At 37.6% G+C, this 14,072-nt stretch overlaps 1 protein-coding gene across 2 annotated transcripts in view; it reads right to left on the bottom strand.

The window, feature by feature from the left end:
* Window positions 1-14,072, bottom strand: part of CTNNA2 (catenin alpha 2) — a 534,072-nt gene that overhangs the window by 108,356 nt on the left and 411,644 nt on the right. For both annotated transcript variants that reach the window (XM_075499501.1, XM_075499502.1), the window contains exon 9: window positions 30-182. In XM_075499501.1, coding sequence (XP_075355616.1) covers window positions 30-182 — 153 coding nt within the window. The remainder of the gene's footprint in view (window positions 1-29; window positions 183-14,072) is intronic.

Below are 14,072 nucleotides of genomic sequence, written 5' to 3'. Positions count from 1 at the left end.
AATCTAGCTGTGTCAATAAGGTCACTTACCTCAACTAACTTGTTGGCGTGTTCACGGAAGACCTGAGCATACTCCTTCACTTCTTTCTCATTACCGCTTTTTGCAGCCTCAATGAGAACCAGTAATGGGACATTGGTCTCCAGGAATGAATCTGATATATGATCCATTACTGCCTTCCGCAGCTGTGACAAAAGAAAGCAGACCAGTAAATAAAGGGAGAATTATCAATATACATTCCCACTACATTCGTTAGCTACTTATAGTTAAGCATTGATGTGGCACATCTCCCAGCACTGTATAGGAGTTTGGGCTTTTTTCTTTCTTTCCTCCAAGTTATATATATGCAGCAAGCATACAAATATCAAACACTTAACAGCCTAGCTCTGCAAAACTCTCCTGAGATTCGTGCTGACTCACACATCTAATCCTCCTGGACTGAATGGATCTATATAGGACTATGGTGATTACCCACATAATACATTGCAAATTGATGAGAATTGAAAGCTGCACACTACTTTAAAAAACAGTTCAGCTCACTTAAAAGCCAAATATGGATTAAGGAGCTTAACTTCAAGCAACCATTAAAAATATTAGCCTGAATATTTCTAAGCCTTCTCTAATTCCTGCACTGAATAGTAGTCTATGCAATGATGAGTATTTCGTTTAGCACGTGCCTTGTGCTTCGTATTCTCTTTTAAATACCTCCAACAGGTATAAACAGAAAACCTCTCTAAGCATTTTCCAGGCAGATTAGAAAACATACTACAATTTATGCCAAAGGAAAAAAAAAAAAACCACCAGCCTACAAGTTACTGAAGATTAAGCACCTGTTATTTCCTAAAAACATCTGTTTGAAACAATATTACTGTAAGAATGATGTCACTAACTTCTTCTCTACTTTGCTAATAACCAGTAATTAATGTCAAACTTCACTAAAATTTGAAAGACAGCCAGAAAGACGACTGAAATCTTAAGTAATTCTTCCTGGAAGCTTAATTGCTCTATAGGAGTAAGGATCAGAAACATTTTTAGCATGTTTTCTCCAGCTTTTTGGTTGTTAGGAATGAAAAACTGTGGACTCAAACACAAGCTGGGAGCTATTCAGCCTGGAGGTCTGGCTAGTCATTAGTCTCCTTAAATCATGCATTTTTAGTTAGATGAAACATCAGGATAGGTAATTTTCTCTATTTTGCAGTCCAGACAAGAAAGCTCTAGCTAGACAAGGTGTCATCAAAACACCCAATCATACTGAAAACTGGTATATTGTTAGGCACTGTAAATACACGATCCAAGCTGCATTTGCTGTTTGACAGCAGCAACTGTCAGCTGTATTTGAACAAGGAGAAAGTGAACTTTGGATATTTCCATTCAATCCCTGAGTGGTGCAGTAAAAACAAGCAAAGCAAAATAGCATATATATGTTTGCATGAGGTATTCCTTTTATTTCTATTACAGCTAAAGCAGCCAATGTATTACGAACAGCAATTCTTAATTCCCCTTAAAAATGAATTCTACTCAGATTCTACCTGGAAAGTATTTTTCCACTTCCAAATTGATTAATGGCACTCAGAATAGCTAACACAGTAATACGTACAAACAGGGGGTGAAAAAAAACATACAAAAAAAGAGAAGACGACTATATCAAGGAGACCTGCTAACAGTTCAGAAGCTGGTGTGTGGTTGCTACTACGTATGTATCACTTTGTCACCTTGTACTCCTTTTTTTCTCTCATCAATCTGCTGATATCCACTTGCTGACTCTTATTTTATTCTTATATTGAAAGCTCTTTCAGACCGTCCTCTGGGTCTGTTTGCACAGCATCTTATACAATGAGATCCTGATCCATGAGTAGTTTTCATAGGTACCATCTCAATACAAAGAGAAACACTAATACGATTAAAAAAAAAGAGAAAATAAGAGAGAAATTAAAAAAAAAGAGAAATAAAAAAAAAGAGAAAATGCACTAAGATGTTACGTTTCAGAGAATAGTGCACCAGGATAGCACTCTGCATTGTACGGCTGATAGATTTCCAATCACTGTGTATATCAATCCTTCCCTATTAAATGCAGGGTTTCATCTATAGCCAGCATTAAGGGAGAGATACTGCCAGAGAGGGTTCATCTCACATTTGCTTAATCACCCTCTGCAGAGGTCCATCTCCCAACACTTGTTGGGAAACTCTGCTGCCAAGTTAGATGCCTCACTTTACTATCTACAGTTAGACTTTTTGAAGTCCTTTGTACTGAAACAGGTCAAATGGTAACGTTTCCAAAGGAACACACAAAGGTTTTAAAAATCCCATGTGGTTTCCATCTCATTCTCAGGGAAAATCCTTAAAAAAAAATCCACTCGCTCAAGTTCGGTGCCGTTACCAATAAAACCTACTGTCCACTGCACTGAAAAAACTACTTTAAATGTTAAATGAACACAGACCTTTTTCTGTTTATATGGTCCATAAGGAGGTATCTGTTTCAAAGTGTTGTGTTCAATGAACAAGCAATTCAATTTTTAATCAAGGTTAATGTGGTACTATAGATCCGATTAAAACAATATGCCTCATGGAACTGTAAGAAAAGTCTCAGGATGTTTAAATACGCAGCTTACATTCGTTGGTATGAAAGAACTTCGGTCTGTGACCACATACCAGAAATCAATGAAAAGGACAGTAAGAGCATCAGCTAACCAGCAATTTGGGGTTTACCATGGTAAATATACAGTAGAGTTATATCTGAAAAGAAATGAATGAATAAAATGGATATCTTGTTTCTAATGGTAACTGTATGTTGCCTTCTGCAGTTCAAGTTGCAGCAGCTGAAAAAAAAATATCTGAATTCTGACTGTCACAGGTTTGATAAATATAAAATTAATAAATTCTATTTTCCTATGCTGTGTTAATCATAAATGTCAGTAGCATATTTCTGACCTCTCATGTAAACATGCATTATAATTTCTTTAGAAATCGGTTATCTGAGTTTTAGGACGCCCTTGCATTGAAGTTGAAAGGTATAGTTAACGGTTTTTATATACGCAGGAGGCCACAAATTTTGCTATCCATCACCACAAGCTATAAAGAATGACTTGACAAAATCATTTGTTAAATGTGACAGGAGTATGAACGCAAGACATTCATCCAATAGCTCAAATGGATACATGACAAGGTAATATTAATTGCACGAGACAAGACATTTAAAAGTATTAGCTCAACATTACCAGTCTATTTGATCCAATTAGGGCTATTCATCAAGGTAAATAACTACTGGAAAACTAATCTTGTATGTTCCTCTGCATACTGCAACAAAGTCCAGCCAAAGTGATGGCTTATGCATCCAGAGGTTTTACTGTTTCATAGAACCCACATCAGTTCAGAAGGAAATGGGAGAAGTCTGTGACTTGAATTTAAATAGTCATAAAACATGCAGCAAAACCACGTCAAGTTTTATTCTAAAACCAGCATATCTTACGCTCGTACGTACATTAACGAATATCTTCGCAATGCCTTAATTTACCCTGCATTCTGATGTAAATATTATGACACAAACGATTACTCATAAGACATTGGTTTAAGTTTTTTCCCCCCACTGAATTTTTAAGTTAGAGGTGACTTCAAAGTGCGGGTAGTTTCCACTACATGAAACTCCATTTGTTAGAGGAGAAAGCACATTAAATAAAGGTCTTGCTTAATTCATTTTGTCACGGAGAAAACTTTATTAATTAACATATAGGTAAAAGAATAAATTTGCCAGACCAGCACAAAGATATAAAAGCAAAACGTCAAGACCTGCAAATATTTTTAAAGTATGAATGGTGTACCACAAGGCAGATTTTATGTCTTTCCAGTTCAGTCAATTTAGTCAGTTTATGGTGCAGAGTCAGTTGCTGGTTTTGATAGCATCATGTTCTACTGTTCTAAGCACTATTTAGGGCTGTTTGATCATTGTCGGTTCACAGCTATAATTGAGCTCAAAGAGGTTAAACTGCCCACTGAAATGATGTTTTCCATGGCTATATAACAATTTTAGAACCAAAATGTCTCAGCGCTACTTACAGTCTAGTAGAGAATTAAATGTCTAATCCTGACACTGGAAGGTAAAGTCACAGCAGGAGATTAATGACTCTAACAGATTGTTAAACTTTATAAAGATTGGCAGTATAAAGCTAGCTGTAACAAAAGTTTACCAAGGAGCACCCTATTCACCGTTTTCTATTTAGCATGCACCTACAAGCTGAACCCAACTCCAGTTTGCAGCTGTAGAGCACTCCCAAACAGGTATTAATTTAATTGCAAGATGAAAATAAAGCCTTCTCCACTGCAGTTAAAGTGTCTCCTCCAATATATTGTGCACTTGAGTTCTGGAGAATAAGACACTGACCATTAGAAGCTACTGCAGTAGAGTACTAAAGAGAAAGCCTCAGTCTTTTCTGTACACTACAACCCATGAAGATGTGACCAAAAGGTGGTAGATTGGGGGATGTGGATGCTAATGCCATCAATTATGTCTTGATAGATTAAACAGCAAAAAGATTAACATTTAAAACATGTATCACACTTGGACACCCAAACTACAGATTTCTGGAATATACTACATAAAATATGTAAGATTTGAGCCTAAGATAAAAACTCAGGAAGAAATGCTGTTACAAAGACTGATCATACTTCTTCATATATTTTTCTGTGTGTGAGCTTTCTTCTCTCTAAAGAGAAACTTCCCTAGTCAGGGAGAGACTGGGGAAGAATTTACTAATGGAAAGCAACTTCAAGTGACAAGTTTGATCAGAAATTTGAAAGAGGATAAGACACACACAAAAAAGTTCCTCCTAGTTGTAGGTCACTACAAAGGATTCCTCAGAATGGCCAGAAGTACAGAACAACTTGGTTACCAAGTACTTAGGTACTTAATCCTTATTGATTTTTTTTTCTTTTTTTTTTTTGGGGGGGGGGGGTGTTTTATCAATTTTTGTGACTTAGAAATTTTATACTGCCTTTTCAAAAAATATTTTTTGGCAAGAGCAAGCCTTGGGCTGGCTAACATTAGGGCAGTTACATAAAAGCACAGAAAAATGTCTAAGTTTGGAGGACAGATGTCCACATACCCCCCAAATATCTGAGTATTATCAGGGCAAGAACTCTGTCTTGTTTCATGTCTGGATAGAACAATAAAATCCTAATGCCAATTAGTGTGCTGGGATAGTACCAAATATTTATTATTTCTAACAACAAAGAATGATACAGGGCTTTAAAAAGGTAGAGGACAGTACAGAGATTACCATCAAAAAATGTTGGAAAAACAGGAGGACAGAAATACAGGCAGGGACTGAACAGTCAGTGAAGTAAAAATAATCCAGAAGTGAAAGACAGTGATTAGCTTTTGCCTTCTGTATGACCTGGGAGGGTAGAGTTGTGACAAGGAGAATATGGAAGGATGAAGTTGCAGAACAGGACATCACACATAGGACCAAAGAAGAACAGAAATATTGCAGGAGGTTACCCCAGCAGAGAAGAAAACAGATGAGACTTTGAAAAATATCCTTGTGAAAACTGAGGAAGACTGTAAAGCGTCAAAAGTGTCATCAAGACTGCAAGCCTAGAAGGTCTGATGCAGAAGAGGAGAGAGGTGAGACAAAAAGGAGGGTAATGAAGAATAAAAATCATGGATTAAACATCCACGGATTAAACCGAGAACCGCAACACATTGTGTATCTTCATATTTTGTCTTAGGCTCTGTTGAAATGATATTTAAATCAAGTAGAGTGGCTTTGGAGCTTTATGGTTTTTTATAAATAGAGTAAATTAAAAAAAAATAGGGGACAAAACTGTTTTGAGGAGGTTAAATAGCTATTTGGTCAAAAAATGGGAACTAAATTGTCTATGAAAACCCTTCATGAAGTTATCCTCACTATGATAAGCATGCATAGTAACTTCACTTAAAAGCAGTTAGATCCAATAAGCTTTAAAGGGTTAGCAGAGTAAGTGCTACAGGTGTCACACTTCAATTCCCACCTACCCCAGCTGCATGAACAGGCTGGCATGCTAAATATTATCATCACCTTCTCTAAGACCTAGAGATTTAGCCCCAATGAAAGCTGATGACAGCTGTCTTTGGTAGACCTATCTGTTGGAGTTCCAGACAATGGCTGAAACAAGATTAAAAATTGATTGCGTTCTGCAAAAATGGATTTCTCATCATCCTTTCCAAGAGCCACTCAAAGTCACAAACTGATCCTGCCCCATGGACAGAGATGATTGATGTCTGGTACTATCAATTATCATCCATACCTTTCAAAAAAGCCCTTACTGCAGTGAGATCACAGCCTGGGGTTTTTTTTTTTTCTTTTGTTGGGGTTGTTATTGTTTTTACTCTTGTTTTGTTTTGTTTTCTTCTCCTTTGCAGTAAATTTCTATAAAGCAAAAACTGAAAACAAAACTTTTTATATTTCTGGTTGCTTAATAACAAGTAACATTAAAGACATTTTATAATACTTTAGAAATAGTGTTACTGAACAAAATTAATGTCAATTAAGAAACAAATGCAATATTGAAATCCCATTTGGAAATTAAATTATATGTACTTTGCCATTGCTCATAAATCCATTAGGAGAACAGAATTACAGACGTCTTTGGAAAAGGACTACGTTTTCCTCTACATTTATAGTGCTCCCTACCTCATGCTACTGCATTATTGATAATGAACATCAAAATTGGAAGCTGTCTTTATGAATCCAAGCTTCAATAAGTTTCTTTAGCTGATGTGACTACAGGTCATTCTCTGGTTGACACTAAAGAACAGTGAGAGCTTCTTTATGTAAAACTATCATCAATAGAAATTTCTTGGAACGGGTTTCTGGGTTGGTTTTGTTTTGGTCTGGGTTTTTTTGAGTAGCAACATGATACATTTCTGTTGAACTTCTCCCACATTTACAGCATCTCTCATTAAAAAGAGTTTTAAAAACTCCATGCTTGTTTCTCTGCAGTTATTACAGAGCTAGGTATCTTCTAAAGTTCCTGGAGCGAGTACAAAGATTTGTTGAAATATGTGAGCTTTTACAAAGACTCATTATTTGAGGAATAATAGACAAACTGTGTGCGGTAATCCACTCTAACGCAATATAGCTGTCACCGAGTTTTGCCTCATAATTCCTCACAAGCCACTTTGAAAGGCCAACCCTCTGTGCTCACAACTTCATTCAGTTAAAAAAAAAAAAAAATAAAAATCAAGTCTCTATTTCAAAAAGCAAAAGCAGCTATAGCTACTACACTCTTTGGATTTTGCCAGATAAAAATAATCCATCATTACTATTATGGTGCAGATCAAACTTTCCTTCGTTTGATGAAAATGTTACACACTGTAGCCTTACACAAAACTACCTGATATGGGTATCGTTTCCTGAAATATGGCACCATATGTGCATCAGTAAACATTATGTGTAGAGTAAATTAAACCAAGCCTTATAATTAGGCAGTAAGGAAATTACTGCAGACCTGAAGAGTAAATCAGCAGTATTAAAACACTCTCCATTTCCTCTGAAGCACTTCAGAGCACCATAAAAACCTCAATGTCACAGTGATAAACATCTAGCAGAAATACATTTTGAGGGAGACAAAGACACATGCATTCAAATAAGTTCAAGTCAAAACCACAATTAAGTGCAATTTAAATAACAGCTCATTGCCTCTAACTTTCTAGGTCGGAGTTTTAGACATTTTTCTAAAACTCCTTTCCTAAAGTAAATATACCAGTTAGTCTGTCAAATGGGAGCAGACAAAAAGTGGGTGCGGTATTGAAGAGCATGCCAGGGGCTTACAGTTCTTTCAGTCCAAGCTGGTGAAATTCAGTTTGCCTACTTCTGTTGCTTTAAGGAGGGGCTATAAATTCAGTGGAAGCTGAAAAAGCAGAGGACTTTATCAAGTGGAGCATTACTATCTCTGCTTTATAACCCAGTATTACACAAGATTCCTGTCAAATACCTTTATAGAAGCTGCTAGAGAGACCCAGTAAAGAAGTACTGATGTACACGCAATGCGGTGCACCCACATTAAATGAATACAAGAAATAAACATGTAGTGCTGGCACAGAAATAAATCTGTATTAGCATTTGATAGACTGCTTTCAGAAAGCCAGCTTCCAGATTTCCATAATCAAGAGCACTAGAGTCACTGCAGGTGAAAACATAACCTATTAAGCAACAAGGAAAAGGCGATGAGTTTCTAATGAGCAAGGGCTGATGCCGCAGGTGGCCTTAGGTTCAAAGACATTTAGACTGACTTATGGCTGGCTCCCTTTAAAAAATGCCAACATTTTGTCAAGAAGCATTTTCATGCAACGGAATGAAGCAATATCACCAATCACACTGTGCTTTCCCTCGGGAACAACCGATACCTATCTTCGGTAATATAGCACAACCTCCACGAGGCTCCCATGGATCATCTATTTAAGTATGACCTTGCTTTAACTTTGCCTTCACAAAATAAATCTTTAGTAAACATTCACGCAAGACTAAATTTTGAAGTTACAACCTTCTTGGATATTCTGCTACTACTTAACACTTGCATGAAGTTTTGCATCTTCAAAACACTGTATCAACTCTCTTACAAATTCTCACAGTGTTGTGTGAGCTAGGTAAGGTCCGTGACCCTCTCTCTCTGTGTTTTTAGGCCTCCTTAAATTATACAGATCTTGAATTAAAAAAAGACACCTTCAGGATTGATAACCTTAACCAGTGCCCTCTTGTCTGCAACAAAGGGCACATCAGAACCTACTTTAAGGTAACGAGAGGCAGAGCTTGCTTCTACACCCCTCCTAGAAAGGCACCTATTGCTGCAGTGTTGACTGGCTCTATAGCTTGAAAGTAAAAGGACTGTTCACACAAACCTACCTTTAGGCTCCTGTCTTTTGGGTGCCTAAATTAGGAAGCAGTTCATTCCTGATTCCCTATACACAGAGAAAGATGAGCTTTTGTGACGGTGTGCTTCCCCCTGCCCTCGACCTTTATCTCCTGCAACCCTGCTTAGGTGATAACCACCAGTGGTGATTGTAAATGGATGCATCTGGTCACCATCGGCTCAAAGTGGATTCAGGAGACAGATAACAACACAATAACCTAAGGGTTGGGCTATTAGCCCAACAATAGCCTGTGTTGGGCTATTGTGTTGTGCCTAGGGCTATCGTGTTGTGCACCCACCCAAGAAACTAAAACCTGTGGTCGGCATGCAAATATGACTATGGGTCAATCATCTTATCCCCCATAAATAGTGAGCAGCCCAAGAGCCCTTTGAGCTCTCCTGCACGGCAGTGGGCTGCACGCCAGGATCTCCCCTTGAGCAGGGACCCATCTCAAGGTTACTCCTTGAGGTTGAGAGATTCCTTGCCGCAACAGATCCTCGGTAAGTGACTAATAGCATGCTAAACTTTGAAATCTTAGCTAAGTGATATAAAGGATTGATTGCGCATATATATAATCCTTTAGACATAAACCGTTGACCAAGTCTGGGACTAGGACTGGATCTAGCCGCACCTAGACTCCTCTCTGAGAAGGAGTTTAGAAAGCAAGGGGATCCTTTTCCAAACCTCATGACTCAACGGGAGGGTCTCCCTGACAGTTTTGTCTGACCCTGTCCTCTATGCAGTAAATAATCGAGTGCACCTCCCCATCGAATCTTGTTAAAACACTGTCGCATTGAACTTTGTTAACTCCCTATTCTGTATCAATAAACTAGATTTTTTACTTCTCTCTAACGAGTGAAGTGCACGCTCACTCCATCCGCGACAGCTTTTCCAAAATACACCCTTGAAACCCCTAACCACCCTGTGAAAGTGAACTCTCTACTGACTGTATAGGAGACTGAAGGAAACCAGCTTCCTTATATTATCACCCAACTTCCATACTTGACTTCAGCTGGTGTGAATTCTCAGGGTTCTCTTTTTTTCTCTACCCCTGTCCCGTCAATATAAGTTTTTATTACTTTGGGTGTGCTGTTCAGCTTCTCAAAGCAGCTGAAAGGAATTGGTTATCTCAAATCTATTAAGTTTGATTAGAATTGGGTTCACTGTTTTCTTCTGAAGATCTTAGTTTTGTTTTGCTCTTTCAGCACTCAAACTTCCCTTGGACTTATATCTTAATGTACAGATGCTGTGTACCTCTTAAAGCTGGTACAACACAGAATACCTAAATTGAGGCAGCTTCGCCTTCAGAAGCAACTTTACTTTTCTGTGTTTCAGATTATTCTAAAACTGGACAGTAGCTCTTGCTTGTCTTCATAGAGCATTTTAGAAGGGAACAAGGATAAACAAAAAAATTAAGTCAGTAAATCCTGATTGAGGGCAACAAGATTTAATTTCTAGGTGCCGCTGGCCCTCCCTACAGCATTTGACAAGTCATCTGGTGTGTATATGAGACAGTAGCTTAGGTGCAAAATGATGATGATAAAATTTCCTCTTTTGGAGGGGATCCTGTGTTTTCTTCAAAGCATTTACATACTGTAAAGAAGCAAGCTATGCACATACTTGAAGAGAGAGAGATTTAAGTCCACAGACTGAAAACATTATATAAGTGTCTATCCATAATATAATTTGCATTGTATGGGTTAGATGCAATAAAATCTTTCCAATGGAACACATTTTTTTCAGTTTTAGGTGTCCCTTTGGTCTAATTGCATAAGCTAATATTCATGTTTTTTATTCTGAGAGTCTCTCTAGAGTCTACATCAATTTTTGGCAGGTTTCAAAGGGCTAAACAATTTTTTTTTTTTTTTAACCGCAAATAGCATTCATAAACAGTAGCGATACAACTTAATCTAAGTGGAAGCAAACTGACATAAAGAGCAAATGGAGATATGCTGCCTCTCAAGAGCTAGAAAAAAAAGATATGACAAATAAGCCTAAGACAATTATGAAGCCTGTTACCTAATTCAAACTGCTGTAACCCATATTAAAGAAAGTACAGTGAATTGTGAGCGCTTTCAGAGACCTGTGAAGTAGGGAAAAACTGAGTATGATCAAGTTCTCCCCAAGATCTTTGTTTTACCAAATTTGCATGAATAAATTACAGGATGTATTTGTCTCATCAACCTTTAACCTTTTAGAAGTTTGACTTGTAGCCTAATATGGCTGCTGAAACAGTACTATCAAGGACTAAAAGATAAAGAGTATACTAATTGTAGCCGTGCAATTGAAGGGAGGTATGTTAGAGAATATGGCTGATAACAGACTAATAAATACCATGCCTGTAGTCCACCAAGTGTCTTACAAAGGTATTTGCGAGAACACAGCTTAGCACAAGAATAATGTAAAAGAGCAATCAAAAATACATGAGGGTCATGTGAGAGGACGTATTAACTACATGATATATAAAGAATTGATTAGAGGTATTGAAAGGGCAAACATGACTTGGAGATATATATATACTTTTTAATTTAGGCTGCTGCAAAGTATGTGGCTGAACAAGTTTGAGTGTGTGGCTGATAGAAAGACACCATGGGACAGTCATTATTAATATTAGTTTATACCTAAATGGCTAAACCTCATCCTGAGTACCTAAACGTGTGTCACCATTCCTAGGGTGCTAGTAGTGGCTACTGGGGAAAAGCAGACACAGAAGAAGCAATCAATATCCTAACCTCCATCAATATTAATAAGAAAGAGGGATACAACTCATCCAACCCAATACAGAAATTGTGGAAGTGCCTGTCTTTCACCTTTGAGCCTACCAAGTAGCTGAGATTAAATAATCAACTTTTAAATGACAAAAGACAGCCACACGTGAAACCTATTCTTGGAAAATCATATGGGAAAACAAACTACATGTCACTGTAGAAATCGTATTGAAGGGTTTATTTACGGATAATAACATGCTATAGTTATACAACACCAATATTACTAGCAAAGTAGCACAGTAGGGGGTCCTAAAATTAAATATACCTTTGAAAATTTGGAGTGTTGTTGCAGATAACAGAGTAAAACAGAACAGGACCATAGTCTTGACCATAAAGGCTTTTGTTTCTAGGCAGGTTTCCTGAGGAAATGAGGCTCATTACAGTAACTCTGTCTTTAATGTTCTTCTAATGTTCTTAGTCTTCTTACAATGGATTTTTACAAATACATTTTAATCTGTTGGCCAATTTTAAAACCGTCTGACAGACAGAAAAGGTCTTGAGGATGCTAAATAGCTGAAGTTTGATGAAAAATTGTCTGCTTAAGAGAACAGTGACCTGAATTAGAGTCCTAGAGAGGGAAATTTGTAATGTGAAGTCAGTAGCTGGCCGGCCAGCGTACCAACTTAGGTACCAGCTGGCCGACCACCATGTGGGTACCAGCTGGCCAGCTGGCAGAGGAGGTGCCAAAGCCAGCCTCACATCTTCCTGCATTTCACCGACCAGCCTGGAGTAACAAGTGAGCTACAGCAGAAGAAGTAGCAGCAGAGAGGAGAAGGATGGATGTGAGAAAATGAGAAGAAATATGAAAATCAGAGACCATGAGAACAAGCACAGGTATTTCGAGTCCAGAAATGATGACAGCTTTCCATATTCAAAATCACCATCCTAGCTACTAACTGTAGGTAGTTACTAGGACGTTGATGTTATTTTGCTTTTTGTGGTACCTGCCTAACAGGTTGAACTGGATTACAGCCCACAACACATAGTCTAAGGTCACTAAGCAATAATCAGATGACAAAAAATACCTTTCGATACTGCACACATAGACTTAGACATCTAACAATAGCATTAATTTCTATTCGACATCCACTCTATTAAAACAAAAGCCCAGGACATCAGCCTAAACATTCAAAGTATTTATCGAAATGCAACTGGTAATGTAATTATTTCTGGACTTTCCACTTCACATTTCCTATTAATATGTTTTATAATACAGTTTTGTTGCCTAAAACTGCAAGGAGAACCAGAAACCCTAGTTTAAGAAAAATATAGTACTTAATTTTTGCTTTATTCTACTTTGGAATGAAACCTGGAAGTTTCAAAATTATCAAAACACCTTAAAATAATGGAAAACATTATTGACAATTCTAAAAATAGATTTTAATTTTCAATATTTATTTATATTTATACATTTATATTTGCAATGCAAAGCTAAAATGAACTACTGAATTTCATAATGAAAATTTGAAACTACTGAAAAAAATCCAAATGTGACTTTTCAACACTGTCAGGCTTTTTTTTTTTTTTTTTTTTTAATTTTCAAAATTAAATTTCTGGATAATTGCTGATGTTTTTCAGTTTTAAAGAAAGTGAAAAATTTCTGTTGAGTATTTGTTTCATAAAGTATTTCTAACTAGCTTTAGTAATGACATAAAGCTAAGCCTGCAGGCGGTGAATGAATTGTCCTTAACAGCTATACGAGAGCATCATTTCCAGTATAAGCTGAGAATCGCCGGTAAAAAAATCTTCCTATTTCTTTAAAATTCCTTCTACTTGGAGGCATATGAGTATTAGTCTGGCTTGAACGGACAAAAATGAAGAATTATTTTATTTCAATCTACTGTATAGAATACCGCAGACGGGCTGCTCTGTTAAAATTAATAGCAGTACCGCTAATCTGCTCTTTAAGAGAAAACTAATGGGTTTGGTTATTAGACCTTGCGGGGAAAGCGACGGGCTAATACAGACCGAACAAGCTCAACTGCTCAAGTGGAACAGGACGCAAGGCGAAGAGTGGATGGCAGCAGGGCAGGAGGCAGCGGCACTAACAGGTGGGACACCAGTGGTGGTGACAGCAGAACAGCTGGTGCCCTGCTCATGCAACTCCGAATGATCTATAGACCGTGTTGGGCCTCGCTAGGCATCCAGTTTGTGCCTTAGCCAAATTCTTTGGTGTGTCCTTCCTGCTTATCGTCGTTTCAATGTCACCGCAGAGTTGCGATGCTTGAAATCCTCTGTGTGCGTGCTGCTTTATGATTAGCTGTAGTATTTAAACTATAGGGTTAGTGGTGTTGGTTTTTTTTTTTCCTATGGAGGTAAAACAAACAAACAAAATAACTGGCATCAACAAGCACCCTGCTGCTTGCCTAGCTTGCTGTACCACACAGTCAAAGATGCTTTTGTTTAGCTTTTAGGTTTTGTTT

This window comes from Mycteria americana, chromosome 4 (genome assembly GCF_035582795.1).
Source record: "Mycteria americana isolate JAX WOST 10 ecotype Jacksonville Zoo and Gardens chromosome 4, USCA_MyAme_1.0, whole genome shotgun sequence".
Classification (NCBI taxonomy): domain Eukaryota; kingdom Metazoa; phylum Chordata; class Aves; order Ciconiiformes; family Ciconiidae; genus Mycteria; species Mycteria americana.
Note: the sequence above shows the minus strand (reverse complement) of the source record. Positions and strands in the feature narration are given on the sequence as shown.